General features: G+C 50.0%; 1 protein-coding gene across 2 annotated transcripts; it reads right to left on the bottom strand.

Annotated features, from left to right (window-relative positions):
* Window positions 1–516: 516 nt before the first annotated feature.
* Window positions 517–15,266, bottom strand: KLHL25 (kelch like family member 25). 2 transcript variants are annotated; one of them, XM_032446925.1, is made up of 4 exons: window positions 15,111–15,266; window positions 13,472–13,577; window positions 6,176–8,002; window positions 517–1,716 (listed from the first exon to the last, which is right to left on the bottom strand). In XM_032446925.1, the coding sequence occupies exon 3, from the start codon at window positions 7,983–7,985 to the stop codon at window positions 6,216–6,218; it is 1,770 nt and encodes a 589-aa protein (XP_032302816.1). In that variant the 5' UTR covers window positions 7,986–8,002; window positions 13,472–13,577; window positions 15,111–15,266; the 3' UTR covers window positions 517–1,716; window positions 6,176–6,215. The 2 variants fall into 2 exon arrangements, with proteins under 2 accessions (XP_032302816.1, XP_015728629.1); XM_015873143.2 differs by lacking the exon at window positions 13,472–13,577 and having other exon boundaries at window positions 15,111–15,265.
* Window positions 15,267–15,713: the final 447 nt, after the last annotated feature.

Raw genomic sequence — 15,713 nt, 5'->3', positions numbered from 1 at the left:
CTGGAAAGCCCATTTTGCCTGTCAACAGGCCTCTTTTTCAGGAACTGCAGCAGCCAAGCGAAGGCAAATAAGAAAAACAGAGGTATAAACGCTTCTCCTCTTCCTTATAAATTACCAGCTTGGTCTGCATGTCTGCATAAATTACCAGCATGGCTGAGTCTGAACTGGGCCTCCTCAGCTTATTTGGCAGGTTTTGCAAGGCCATGGTCTGACTGTGAGTTCTGCTATCACTGCACAGCTTTGGGGTGACACGTGGGCTGTTCCCAGCAGGATGTTCTGTGCCTTTCAGTTAACACAAGAAGCCCTGGATCTTATTCCCAGCTCTGTCACTCACTGTAACACAACACTGTGCCTCAGTTTCCCAAGCTCTGAAGCAATAATAATTACAGTCAGGCTGGCTGCAAGAGTTGGTTGTTTGTGAACCGCCCCACTAAGTGCCAAGCCTGTTATTATTCCTGTTATTATACCTAAATCCAACTTGCTTAGGGATGAAGACTCCTGTGAAAAGCACACAAATGGTTTCCCAGATCATCATTTTTATTAAAGTTTGCAGGCAGCTGAAGAGAAGAAACAGCAACAACAAAAACCCTACCAAATGTGAATAAGTGTCATTGAGAGTGCTGCAGAAGGGCTGTGCACAAAGTGTTCTCCTCCCAGCAGCAAAGGGCACTTGCTGCCCCTAAAAGTCCTTCGTTTTTGGAAGCAATGGTGAGGGCTTGCAGCACATTGCATCACCCAGCTGGCCCCACACAGGGAGAAGGGCAGGGGTGCCTGCAGCAGGATGAACCAGGCCAGCCAGGAGCTGGCAGCTCTGTGTGACCCTAAATGTAGCCTGAGTGCAGAGATCACTTAAATGTGGGGCACTGAGGCCCAACCTCATGCCAGCCCTGTGCTGCCTCTTCCCTTTGGCCTTGCTTTGCGGGAAAGGAGGCAAGAGGCCTTGCTTGCTCTGCAGGCCCGACTAGGCCCCGCCGCGCAGTGAGGCCTGTGTTCCTGCTCGTTTGCTAATTACACCCTCACCCACACGCTGCTGGGAGAGCACACGGGGGGGGAAGCAGAAGCCCTGCTCTGAACAGGCAGAAGTTTTTTATCTGGTGAAGCATCTCACCGCAGTGATGGCGTTTTGGCAGCACGTGGCCTGGCAGCTGTGTGCGGGGAGCAGCCTGGCCTCAGGCCCAGCACCGGGAAGGAGGGAAAACACCAAAAAAGATTCACAGTGCAAAACCAAAGGCACCTGCCCCGTCCCACCGAGGCTCTGGATGCTGCTGGCAGCTGTGCATAGCTCCCACGCTCCAATATTTCAGCAGCTGCAGTCTCCATGCTGCGGCTGGAGAACCAGGTGCTGAGTTCTGGGCTCAGCCCTTCCCTTTCCCCCACTTCCCCAGCCCCCTTTTCCCTATAAAAACGCTTCCACATCAACCCAGACAGCAGGCATTGCAAACAGCAAGCTCACTGCTATAAAAAAAATAGTAATATCTCTTATCCCACCCTCCCATCCTGTGAAGTAACTCTGAGGGATGCAGCCTGGTGTACATCCTTCATCTTCCTGCTCACATCGGGCCACCGGTATCCACCAGCCAGATGGTCCTTTGTGCCTCCGTGGTGCTGGAAAGGATGCAAGAGGCTCCTTGGCACCCTGTGTGGGGAACAGGAGGGGATTCAGTGGTTGTATCAGCTCCAGCAGCAAGGCAGGGGACATGGATGTGACACCGGCATCTGAGGAGGGAAAGAAAAAAGGAGTTAATTGCTGTGTTGGGAGCAGAGCTGGTGCCATGCACAGAACAGGTTTTGCGTGCTGGCAGCTACTGGGATCCCCTGACACCCAGCTTCTTTTCCTGATAAAAAATGCTTCTACAGGCATTGCCAACAGCAAGCTTACAGCTCCTCCAAAACCACCCATATGACTGTGATTTCCAAGGAGCTGATTTACCACAGTCTGAGGCCAAGCACACACTGCACGTTTCCATTTGCCCAGGTTTGGAAAAGCCTGATTTTCATTGACGTTCCTCCCCAGGCCAGCCACTCCCTTCCAACACTGCTTGATAAACTGGCTCCAGAGACAAACAGCAGCAGAACTGCCCTCCCTGCTCAGCCTGCCTCGCTGTTATGTGCATGCAAATGGCATTCCCTAGGAGCCACCAACAGAAACTGGCTGTGACTTTGTTTGGGCAATAACAGCAAGGTTCTAACAGGCTTCTAGCATCGAACTCAGCAGCAAGCAGGTTATGAGAAGGGAAATGCGGGTTTTGGGCTGTCCTGAATGCTACTGTGGGCATCCACAGCTTGTACAAGGCAAGGTGGCTGGCTGCAAGCATGGCAGCAAAAACCTGTGGTTTCTTGCACGGTGTGAGCTCACCCAGTTCCACACAGAAGGGAAGCCAAGCTCGTGCTCATAAAAGGCTTGTTATCTCCACTGTAATTAAATAATCAGGAAAAGAGTCATTGAACAGATCCGATGTTTATTGTGACTGCAGCCTAGCAGTACCATAATGTAGTGCTGGGCCTGGCAAGTTGCCGCAATCCTCACAGGCACTTTGAGATCAAAGTTCAGCTTTTCAGTGCCAGAACAAAATAAGCTCCCACTCAGCAATGCTGCCTCACCCAGGGCAGGCAGAAGGTCCCGGGGACTGTTGTCACCATGTCACCTGTACAGGAGCTACTGGTTTTAGGGTGGGACTTGGGATTTAGCACCTGTGAGCCAGTCCTCAGCCCAACAGTGACCTCATCCCATGGAAATGAGGCTGTCGCACAGGACAGACAGTTTGGAGAAGCTAATGCTAATTTGAAGACATGTAGCTTGCAGAACCTGCTCCTGGTATTGCCCCAAATCACCTCCTGGGAGGTACAGAGCTGTCCCCATCAGCTGTCACTGCCGAACACCACTACACCACCCAGCATCACACCCCAAGCTCCAGGCTGGGCTTTGCTTGTGTTTATAAACACAGAGAGCCATTATTAGTGAAGTGCTCAGTATTGTATTTCCCATTTGCAATCATTTGTCTCATCATGCCATAACTCCTGTGGGAATGACAAAGCTGACTCGGCCAGCTCTCCCCCCAGATCAGCCTGAATTTAACACCTCTTACTCAAACTTTCCGCCTCCAGCCAGGGCAGAGGCCAGGTGATTTCTGCAATGAGCAAAGACACATCCAAGCAGGTCCCATCAGGACAATCCAGCAGCACCAGTGCAGCCCCCTATTTCACACCATCACCGGAGTCACCCTCATCAGCTCAGCAGTCACATATTGGAGGAGGCCAGGCTTTCACATTTTATACCATTAATCATGCTCAATCCCTGGAATTACAGCTGGCAGCAAGCACCATGTTGATGTCATGCTGCATACTTGGCAGGGGCAATGGGAGCTCTGCCCAAAGGTGTACCAGCACAAGGCTGCCCTTGGCTCTAGGAGGGTTGGAGGCTGAGCCTTTGGGGACATGCATCCAGCTGAGCCGTTTTATGCTTTCCCCAGCTGAAGCACATTACCCTCTGGATTAGCAGTGGCTGCCTGCTCACAGAGTGCACCAGCACCTGGAGAAACCTACGAGGAAAGTGCCCACCTCTCTTCTTGGTGCCCCTTCCTGAAAAAGGATCCCATAGGGAACAAAGCAGGTATTGCAGCAGAGACCCTCCTGCATCGTGGGAGCTGCAAGCCAAAAACCCCCTTGGCCAGGCTACTTTAGGATGATGGAGTAACCACAGGGTCCTATAGGCAGTTATCCCAGGTCCTGAGCCCAGTTTTGACACAGGTGCAACAACAACCAGCTAAGACAAGAGTAGGAGATGTCACAGGTAAGGCACAGGCTGCACATGCATATCAGAAAGACGTGGATCTGGCCTTTACCAGCCAGTCCTGGTTCTTTATTTAAGGAGATGTCGGTGGCTGAGGCTAGAACATTAAATTAAACAACAAGCACACAGACAAAACCCCTCTAGAAAAATAAAAGGATGTTCTCTCTGGCAAAACAAACAAACAAACAAACAAACAAAAAACTATGTATATTTTAAATACTTCTTTTAACTGAAGACTAGAAATTAAGCCAAAAAAAGCATATCAAACCCTTACACACTGACTTTTCACCAGCTTTTCTTCTAGGTTGGTATATTACAGTTCCTGCTCCTCCTGTGCTTGTGCCAGGCTCTGGCATTCAGTATGAATTATTATCATCTATCCCCTAGAAAGAGCTTTGTAAAACCTGAGCAATCCAAATAGAGCACAGAGTAAAAACGCAGAAGAAGAAAGTACAAGCACTGTGTTTTGGGGAACTGCTCTTTATTCAGTGGCTGAAGAATCAATGCTCACCTCAAGCTGTTCCCTGTTCTCACTCCAAGCAGTGGGGCTGGTGTTGAGCTTTAATATTCAGGCACATCTGCTACCAGAGGAAATGAATTTTCGGCTCTAAGGCAGCTCTTAAAGGGGGGCCCCACTGACCCACATAGAAAATGATGGAGTCCTCACACCCTTTGCTGCGATATTTAATAGCTGAGTGGCAGTTAATTAGATTACTGAGCCACTGTGACAGATGCTAGGCAACGTCTGAGGAGGAGAATTTGGAAAGGCCATTATCTCCTAGTGATGGGAAAGCTCTTGGAAATCTCATTTTAGCCCTTTCCACTCTCCATGCCCTCGCTGCGGTCCAGCCCATGCAGAAGCCAGGCATTTTACAAATCAAAGGCCATTATAGAGAACACCCTGGATGCTTTTTCCACCAGAGACAAGCAGGTGGCCATGTTGGGCAAAAGCCCAGTAGAGGTGCCAGGAGCTCCCCTCAGCTTCCCAGCTGCCATCAAAGAGAAGATCAGTGGGAAATGTCGAAGCACTTTGGTGATTCTCAGGTGCACCATCCCCACAGACTGCGAAACAGGGGAGCGAGTGGGTGTCAGATGGGCAGCATTCTTTCTTCCCTGCATTAAGTGGAGTGGATTTTGATGAAGATATGGAAGGATTCCCCACCCCACAATCTCACTTTCCAAGGAAAACCTTAATTGAGGCTTGCTGATCCCGCCCCATGGGCAAAGGATCCCAGCTCCTGTAGCTAACTAGGAGCACACCTCCATCAATACAGCAGCGCTGCATGCATTGCTGGCACCCAGAAACCTGCAGGCAGAGGCGTTACAGACTTCCTGGGAAGAGAACTTTGCACTTAGATGACATTTGTTTTCACAGTGCAAAGCAATTGTGCTGTTGTGACCTAATTCCTGGCCATCTACATCTTGGTACAGATTGGTGAAAATGTGCAAAGCTCAGTGGGACAAAACCAGTAACCAGAATAGCAACTAAACATCCCACTGGGGAGGAAAAGAGGAATCCCTCTTCCACTGGTGCTGGGAGCAGTAGCTTTCCTGAGCATGTGAGAACCAGAGCACTGGAATTACACAGGACACTGATCTTATTCCCGTACACCCCCCAAAAAAAAAACAACCAATAAACACATTCTTCTTCTGGTTACAAAACCCCTTTTCCTCCCACTCAGGTCTCACACAGAAGTCTCAGAAGTACTGATATAACAAGCAACAGTTTGGATGTTAAATAAACACCAGAACCATCAAATGCACCATGGCTTCTCAGCTTCTGCTGCCCACTGAAATGAAAATAGAGAGCACAAAAAGAGATGCAAGATTCCCCAGCATCCTAAGGGTCACTTGCCTACATATTCATCAGCTCCAAAGCAACCACCCAGATAACAAGCAAAAATATTGAATTACTGAGATGTTTTCCAAAGCGCTTGTTGCTGTAGTATCTCCCTGCTCTCAAATTTAAGTGCTTTTACTCATAGATACCACAACCCATTACACAAAATGGGGACAGAATGCATTCCATTGTCCTATCCATGAAAGCAGGTGTGGGGTCTGCCTTCTCTCCCCCCTGCCACACTGAGATGGGTGATGCTGGCACACCCAGTTAGTTCAGAGTGAAAGCAAAGGGGCTGCAGCCTCCTCACAACCATCAGTGTAGACACATCTCATAAGATGCAGAGGGGACTATCTTGAATCAAGAGTTAGCAAGACTTCCAACATCACAGAGATGACTATTCTCTTCCGGTGCTACGTCCCTCTCACCGTTTAATGTAGCCTTCTCATAAAAAGGAAGCACACTGCAACCTGTGGTTTCAGTGAGGTGTGTGGAGATGTATTTGAGGCAAAACAGTAAGTTGTAATTTTAGAGAACACCCTCACCTTACTGAGCTCCTGAAAACAAGCCCTCGAGCCCCACCTCTCATGATGGCAAGTGCTTCCAGGTGCTGACAAAAGCTGTAGGGATGAGTGAATAAGGCACCGTTGTGATACAGTTCCACGTGTCTGATGTAGGATCGTAGCAGTCCAGCGTTTTGCACCTCTGAGTCCCAAAGTAACCACCCACCACATAGAGTTTATTTCCTGAGGCCAAAGCGTGGCACGACATGCGCTTGGCTGTCATGTCCCCAATGCGTGTCCACTGGTCTGTCTCGCAGTCAAAGCGATAGGCAGATGCTGCTGTGAACTCTGTATCTCCCCCCATGATGAAAATCTGGCTGCCCAGCACTGCGGCTGCAGTGTAGCGCCAGGGCTGTGGGCATTCTGCTTTGATCGTCCACCGATTCTCCACTGGATCGTAGCACTGCACTTTGGACACCATGTCCCGGTGGATGCTGGTTCCACCGAAGACAAAAAGTTTCAGCCTGGCGCTTACCACTGCAGCATTGCTCACACCATCTCTCAAAGGAGCCACCATCATCCATTTGTTGGATGCAGGATCATACTTCTCTACTTGCTTCAAGGAAACAGAAGGTGATGCGGGGAAGACCCCGGCCACAGCAGTGTGTCCACCAACCACATACAGGCAGTTTTCCAGCTCAGCTGAGCCATGCCCAAACCGTGCTATCAACATGGGGGCAGCTTTTGACCATTCCTCATGTACAGTATCATAAACCCACACATCTTTGGAGACCCCGTTCTCTGAGCCCCTGCCACCAGTGATGTACACTTTGCAGCCAATGGCACAGGCACTGAACTCTTTCCGTGGGCTCGGCAGGTCTGCTTTGGGGATAATTTCCTTTGCTTTTTGATCCACTTGGTAGATCTTGTCACACATGAAGGTCTGTCCTCCCAGGATTAGCAAGGTGTGCCCGGCTTTGCGAGGCCTGGCACAAGGACTGGTGACAATCCCATCATTCTGGAGAATCTTCTTCTTGCACTGAATAGCTTCGTCCAGGACAAGCTTGTTCCTTTCATCCACCATGATCAGGTCCTCACAAGCCAAAGCTTCCTTGAGGCATTCAGAAGGAAGCAGGGCCAAGCGGACATTCCTCAGAAGCTCTGGGAGATAGGCCTTCCGTTCATCCAAATCATACTTCACCCACTGAAGGACGGCCTTAAAGACCTTTTCCTCGTCCTCAATCTCCAACTCGTCACTGGAGATTAAGTCCAACAGAGTGTCCTTGGAAAGGTTGTTGAAGTCCTCGCTCTTGTGAACAGTCTCAAAGTTGACCAGGCACATCCTCCAGGAGAGCTCGTAGAGCCGCCGGCACTGATGGGCATCTGAGAGCAGCATCATGCCCAGGCAGTTGGAAGGGTAGAGGTTCTTCTCCAGGAACTCAGCTGCCGCATCTCGGACATCGTGGAACTGTAACATGTCTCCAGCCTCCAGGAGGGACTCTGCATTTTCCTCATTAATGATGATCCGAGAGGAATAAGCAAAGTCCAGCAGCAGCTCCAGCACCTCTGGATGGAGGCTGTCATGGAAATTCACCTCATCATCCAGGCTCTCCCGGAGGCCATTGCTGAACATGGCTTCGAAGTACCTGCTGGAAGCAGCCAGCACCGCGCGGTGACATGGGAATGACCTGTTTCCTGCCCAAAGGGTGACATCAGTGAACATGCAGTGCTTCCGGAGGGTGTTCAGGTGGGATAAGACGCAGTCTGGGTGGGAAGCTTTGTGGAAAAGCAGGATGTTCATGGAGCCTGTGCTTGTCCGGGATTTGCGGTTCTCGTGGACGCTGACTGACATGATGACAGATCTACTGCCTGCAGAGAAACAAGCAGAAAAACCATTATTCTCTTGTTCTTACCAATGCGAGGTACTGAAACAGCACCAGAATATGTGCATTTGCTATCCAACCCTGACGTGCTGTTAGTGGATCCCAAACCTGAAGCCTCAGCTCTATGGGTGCTCCTGCACCCCAACTGGCAGCACCCATGTCTCCAGCGGTGTCTGCACCCACACATCCTTCTGACATGTAACCCAGCAGGGCGGAAAAGAGGGGAGGAAACTCTGCCCTTTGGTTTCAGCAATGGAGCAACAATGTGAGGCAATCAAAACCCAGACTTGGTGGTACATCTCCTCAGTGTCTCTAGAGGGTATTGGCAAACCACAGAAGAATTACTCTTCCTTAGAAAACAGCATTAAGAGGGCATTCCATCCAGGATAAAGGGTACTGGTCTGCTCCGGGCTCAGCAGAAATCAAGTTTTTCATGAAGACTATTGCAGGTTTAGGAAATGCAATTGCTGTTGGCTTTATTTATGACTGTCCCAAGGTTTGAGAAATGAGCCTTGAAAAAAAAGCAACCCTGAGATATGACTGAGGAGTTCGATTTTTCACATCACCTTCCAACCCGTTGCCACTCCTTTAATTCCCTTCTGTGAGGAATGAGTCCAGGCACCCAGCGGAGGGCAGCTGGCGATGCTTGGGATAAGGGCAAAGCAGGACTGATCCCCAGCCCCATGCTGAGCTCTGGCTCACTGACCTCGCCAAGACCCGGAGCAGCACAGCCCTCCCACGCTCTGCAGCCTGATGACCTCAAGCGGAGGCTGATGGCCAGATAAGCAGCCTGAATCATGCTCTGCTCACATGTTCCTACCCCCCCTGTCCTCCAAAGCCTCCAAAGAGCCCATATTGGACAAATATTTGCAAACACGTCTCTCCTTCCCCCAAGTTGCCGTGAAATATCGAGGCTGGTGCTCCCGAGGCATCATTCATTCCTCAGGGCTGTGTCACGGTACAGGGAAAAGGTCTCTCCAGGCTTCTGTGCATGTTCCTCACCCGAACTGCAGCCTGTGCTGAGACTGCCAAGCTCATTTCATTTGTGATGGTAAGCTGTGCAGAATCAGGGCTCCAAAACAGGAGGGAAAATGCCATTGCTGATCCAAATGCATTTTGAGGAAATGGTTTCCACCATCTACAATCAGCTCAGGGACAACAATAATTTAAAAGCTTATATGTATTCCAGCATCAAAGCTCTGTAACGCTGGACTAAGGAAAACAAATGAAACATTTATGAGGCTGCTAAAAGCTATTGATTTAGATTCCTACTCCTACAACCTCAGAAACAACCCTGCCATCTCTAGCACTTCCTTTGCTCACAGCTCAGGTCACATATCCAATGTTAACCTTTGATTTGCTCATCCACAAGAAGAAATCAAGCTATTTATACAGGGCAGATATAGAAACAAACAAGAAGATCACAGGAGGGCAGCACCATTTATTCTGATGCTAAGATTAGAAGAGCAGCTACTCAGAATGGAAGGAACAGGTTGTTTAGAAATAAGAAATGTCTATATAAAAGCTGTGATGACATACTAAAAACAAAACAGAGCCTTCAAGCATCTAACATTCAACATCACACCCAGGGGAACCAAACAATATTTCTATGCCATGGGTACTGAACAACACTTCGGGTACAGCTGGTGGGTTGCAGTCCAGCCCTTACTGGGACTGCTTTTCATACTGTCATGTCCCAGTACAGGTGCTAACTGGTTCCCAGTACAGCCATATCTGAAAGCTGGAGGAGCTGTGGCCTCTCCTGGCATCGTTGTGGCTAGACAGACCAACACACCAAAAGCTGACAGCCTCTGAACTTTGGTTTTCAGCCATCTCAACAGCAAGGATTGCTTCTCTTTTATTCAGTAACTTCCAAGTGGGTTGTTTTGAGGGCAAACAGAGCAATTCACCTACTTCTTGGATCCTATTGCAACTGGGGCAAACAGAAAACTGGCTTTTATTATTTCTTCCCTTTGCAAACACATCCCAGCGCTTCTCGCAGCCTACAGAGAATCTGGCTTCATCCCACACATATCAGACGGACTGAAACTGCAGGGAGCAGATATTTCATCAGATGGGTTTCTTCCAAAATCCAGCAACCTTGTGAACCTCAGAAACCTGCAGCTAAAGAGATCTTCTGTGATTTTCATGTGCACAAATGTACTCTTCCACTTCAGTAATGCTGAACTGCAGAGAGGAGCAGAATTCCCAACCCCCCCCCCTCATCCCCCATTCACCACATCCCTCGCCTGGCTACCGAGCTGAAGAGAAAAACCAGAACTGCTCAGAAGGAGGAACAGTTCACACAAAGGAACCTGTCAGTGCCTCTTTCCGTGCTCCCACCTGCTCTGGGAGCACTCAGGGGGTTATCAGAGCTCACAGCTGCATCCTCCATCACGCAGGATGAGAGCACTACACCAGATGTGTCAACTCGAACAGCAGAAGCCACGATCTGAACAAATGGCTTCTTGGCTTTCTCCATATTTATTTATTTATTTTTGTCCTTTGAAAGATGGTTATTAAAAGAAAAAGAAAAAAGCAAATATCTGTTGCAAAGCCTTTTAGAGGATCTTATTGTATGCACAGGCAGATGATAACCCTTCTCTCATATGGATGAGAGCAGAGGAGCAGCAGCTTTTTGACAGCTATCCAGGCTGTCTGCTGGCTATAATGTTTCCCTGTCTGTCTGCTGCTTTTATACAGCAGATATAGGAAAGACAGGATTTTTTCCAGTGGAGCAAGATAAGGGTGCTTTGGAAATCCTTCCTGTGAAGCCAGAAATCCAAAAAGAGATCGGGAGTTGTATCTGGAAGTAAACAGCCCTCTGATCCTCTGATCCCAGCTCGTGAAGAAAATGCCTCTGGACAGAACAAAGCTGGCAAAGAGAATGAGGCAAGAAAACAAAGCACATCATGAAAAAATCCAAGCAGCCCTTAGAAACTGAGTACTCTGAAGCCACTTCAGCTCCAGGTTTCCCACCACAAAAGACCCGTGTATGAGAGGACAACCCAGAAGGATAGTTATATATATGAACTATATTTAGCAAGGCTTGGGGTTCCCCCGTCCATCTTAAACCAGCAGAACATCCACAAATCTCCACTTTCAATCCCTATAGGCAGGGAATTCCCAGCTGGTTTGGGCATGCCGTTTGCACCTTGTGAGCTGAGCTGGGTTTCCCCATCCGACTGTACCCATGTGCTGCTAACATGCAGGATGCTGTGTCCGATCTCAGGTCATAGTAATAGTGCTGTCGCCTTTTAAAAGGACAATATATCTGGGGAGCAAACAAGATATTCCCCAGTGAGACTGGGGGTTCAAGAATCATTTCTTCTTGGAAAATGAAAGTCCCCAGACTATAAAGGTTGACTGCACACCAACAAAGAGCTCAAATCCCATGAACCGAAGCCGGCGCTTTTTGTTTGCCAATCAGACTTTCTGAGAAGCAGCAAGCAGAACGCATTTCTTTCTACACTGCTCAACTACGAGCTATTTAAAGTGGTAAATAAGTAAATAAACAAGCAGGAGGGATCCCTGCTGGCTCTGTACAGACTTGGAAGAAGGAAGCTGGGGAGCTGCCTCCCCTGTCCTGGGAGCGCTGCGATTTAGCACGGGCTGTGCACTGCACACTAGGGGCCGTCAGGAGGATTTAACTGCTAACTGTGTGAGGGTAAGATCAAAGGCTTCAGACCCAGCAGAGCTTTCATCATTTCCCTCCTTGATTTACTCCAGCCTTGGTTTGGCTGCCTTCCTTTTTCCTGCCACACACTCGCTGGTAGATAGCCTGAATTCCAAGCAATAGGGACAGAAGTCATCTGCTGGGACACAATGCAACAGAGCAGAGCAGCCCTGAGCAGCCAGCAGCGCCTAATTTTGCAAGGCAACAATTCATCTTTTCCTCCCTGATTTCACAATATCCACCCTTTGCAGTGAAACACCCTCTCAAATTCAGAGAAAGTTCAGTTTCTTCCTAGAATAAACGCACTCTCTACTTGCTAGTCCTGAAAATCTGTGCCTTTCCAATGCTTTTATGAACTGCATTGCCTGGTGCCTAGGCCAGCGACCCCAGCCCCGGTCAGTTACTGATGCAGGACAGCTGACTCCCCCTTTATATTTTTATTTCAAGAGTTGCAATGCAAAAACATCAAGTCACTGTTACATCTTCATGGGGAAGAGCTCCTTGCAGAAGCTGCTCAGCGCAAGGAGAAGTGTGGCAATGCACTGACACAGATCCCGGATGCAGCCCTGTTTCCAAAGCGTGTAAAGCAATTGCTGGGTGAAGGTTTGTCAAAAGGTTTGAAAAGAAGGGCAGCACAGGAAGGCTTTCATCACCTACTCATGGGCACTGCTTGAGCTTCTAAAGCAGGAAAAAAACCTTTACGCAAAACAGGAAAAGATGGGGTGGGGTTTGGGGGGGAAAGGAGGCAGACAGCAAGAAAGGGGAAGGAACAAATCTGAAGGGGTTTTTCAGATGCTTTTCATGTCCTTCCAAAACGCAGTGGACTATCAGGTGTACAGCTCAGAGCTGCTGGAAATGCTTGGTACTAATAACATCCTTCTGCAAAGAGTGTTTGTGATGAAAGAAATAAAAATAGCAGCCGGCATCACAGCATAACACTGTGCTTGTTGGGCTGCAGCCAGGGGGGAACAGCCAGGGACCTGCATGGCACCTCCAGGACGAGTCCCCTGCCCTGTCCTCAGCCAGCTCTGCTCTCTGACAGTGGAGCTTCACCTCCAGCAACACCTCTGAGCTCAGTGTCAGTCCCATTTGTTCTTCTCTGCAGGATGACTAACACAGCAAATATGCAACTGTGATTTTTCACCTAGGAATTTGGGCAACGTAACCCTGCCGTGAATCAGGGGTATTGCTGTGAGAAAGCTGCACTCAGCCATCCTGACCAGCTCTCATCATTTCGTCATACCTGCCATACAAGGGAATATGGTTAACCCAGCCCCCACAAACAGGATTTGGGGTCCCATCCCAGCCTTTGGGATAGGAAGGCATCCTTATCATTTCTTCTCGTTTTCTCACTTTCTCGTCTGGCTGTACATCCTGGACAGAAAACAGAGAGACCATGTGAAAGGCTCCTTCTGTTGGCTCAGACAGAAACTGGGAGGTTTTCCAAGGCCAGTTCTGTAGGCTCCAGGAGATCAGATTGTCTGGAGAAGGTCCGGGCACGTATCTCAACATGCTCACTAAAGCACATCAGAACGCAGAAACTTGGGCTGTCCATCACTGCTCCCTAACCCACACCTCCCAAGCACCCTTTGGCTTTTCCAGTGCTCCACTCTGAGCCCAAAACCACCACCTGAATGCCACTTACCATAGAAACTCAATGCAGTATTTGCAAGCAGTACCAATCAGCTCTTGTTCCATCCTGCAAAAGCACTGCCCCACATCAGTGACACAAACTAACCTGAGCCAAAGGGGACCACGATCCAACAGACATAAAAATACCTGTAGGAAACTTGCTGTGCGTGCAAGAGGCACAGTTGTATTTGCAAGTCGGGAGTTGGATTTGCTGCTCTGCAGCTGAGTTACTCCATACAGGTTCTGAAGGTACCTGTGAGGCAATCACACCAAGTTCACACTCACCACTAAGCTCGCTGGCTTTGCAGTCCCTGGGAATACCACACCCTCCTACAACCACTAACCAAATCAGGATAAATAATGCTTTTGGCCACGGTTCAGGCTCCAGACAATGGCTTTTCATTGCTACGCCTTAACCCCAGTGGATCTTTTCAGACCCCGTGATTCATTTCAGAGGCTGCTGTGGGGTTTTGTCCTCCCCGCTTGCCCTCCAGCTCCGCTGGTGAATGAATTCCCTTCTGCTAGATCAATCACAGTCGCTTTGCAAAATGAATGTGGGGCTGCAGAAGAAGCAAGCAAGCTTTCAGCCCCGTCTCCCAAATTATATTCAAAAAGGCTCTGAAATGGAAACAATCGACTGGATCACAGTATCCACCCCAGCCCCATCTGAGCGGGACAAAGTCCTTTTCAAGCAAGCCAACTTGTTAATGTGCTGCACAGGGAGCTTCAAATAGAGACAAGTGGAACCACATGCCACTTCCCAGGGAGGGTTTATAGGATGAGATGTGGTGTGTGTCAAATTAATGCCAGAACAACCGTGGAGCTGCTGACTGCAGAGGGCATACCCACATCCTCCCACCCTGTGCACTGTGCCCCGCTCCCAGCACTGCTTCCATGGTCAAGAGGGACCTCTCATCCTTCACACCAGCTCTATCCTCAGGCTTTGAGCTTTGTGCCTGGCCGGTTCACTTGGTTTGATCATCTTACTTCTGGTGCTTTTATTTCATTGCTAACACAGCATCAAACCATGCGCTCAGCTTGCATATCCCAGATCAGCACGCAGCAAAGCAGGCTGTCCAGGCATCTGCGCACACAACAAGAGCAAAGCAGAGGGGACTGAAGCAATAAACTCAACACCATCTGGCAGGATCTCATGCAAAAACTCTTTGCAAAGTGTCACACTCATCAAGCAGTGAGCGGGGTTACGGGACACGCAGTGCTCCCAGCGATGGGAACACACAGAGCCTTTGTGTGCATGATGCTCACTGCAGGGATACAAAGCTGATAAGCAGAGGTCGATGTGATGGTGGTTTAAAGGTCAGGTCGGGGTGGTGCGCTGCAGCTCAGTGCTTCCTGCAGCCACCGCTGCCCGCAATGCCAGCTCTGTGTGTGTGTGCAGTGCTATTCCCATCTATAAAGGACTACATCCAGCACTGCAGGGAGCACTGCAGGGAGTAGCACTGCTCGCATTATCAGCCCTGTCCCGAATGCAGCGTGGGAGCCTTCAGGTGCAGGACATGGGGCAGGACGTGGGGCAGGACGTGGGGCAGGACGTGGGGCAGGACGTGGGGCAGGACGTGGGGCAGGACGTGGGGCAGGACACCGGCCAGCACAGCCACATACAGGCACAACGAACACACAGGGGGGAATGGGAGCTTCAGTTCTGCGTTGCTGCTCCTCCACCCCGATGTCACCGCTCCCGATCTCCCCGTGCTTTCAAGCCCTTCGCCAACTTCCACCCGCTCCCCTTCCGCACCCGATTAAGCTCAAAGCTCAGATCACTCACCGTTTCTCTCCTCAGCCTCCCGGTGTCCCAAAGCCTTTCACAGCGCTGCCACAAGCCGGGCGGATCGCTGGAGCTGCCGGCCCACGCGCGTTGCGCTGCGTGGCGTTACCCCCCCCCCCAGCCCTGGGTACAATGTGAGCCTGCCCCGCGTGGGGCAGTGGGCAGGGCCGCCCGAGGAGCCTGCGACCAATCAGAGAGCGCGCTTGTCGTGACGTAACTAGTAACCAAGTTACCACCCCGCATACCCCCCGCGGAGAGGTGTACGTTACGGTGCTACGGAGGCCTTACTGGTCCTAACGGCTGCTCGGGAAGGGTGAGGGATGTATCCTTGTCTGCTCCTGGCTTTTACCCTCTAATTCAGGGCTATGCTGGGTCCTGAGAAGCCTTAAAGCCAGGCCAGCACCTCAAGCTCCGGTTCCTGTGTGCTGCTCAGCCCAGACCTGCAACCGTCAGGTCACTTCAGGTTGGAAGGATGCGGCCCAGTGCCCGCCCGCAACGAGGAGTTGCCTTATATCACATAGGAAAAAACTCTTTCTTTCAGGTTCCTGCATTGCAGAAGTGCCAGCTTGGTATTTTATACAGCAGGCAGCAGGTTGATGTGGG

The sequence above is a fragment of the Coturnix japonica genome, chromosome 10, assembly GCF_001577835.2.
Source record: "Coturnix japonica isolate 7356 chromosome 10, Coturnix japonica 2.1, whole genome shotgun sequence".
NCBI classification, from domain to species: Eukaryota; Metazoa; Chordata; class Aves; order Galliformes; family Phasianidae; genus Coturnix; species Coturnix japonica.
The sequence above is the reverse complement of the archived record's forward strand: the minus strand, read 5'-3'. Positions and strand labels throughout refer to the sequence as shown.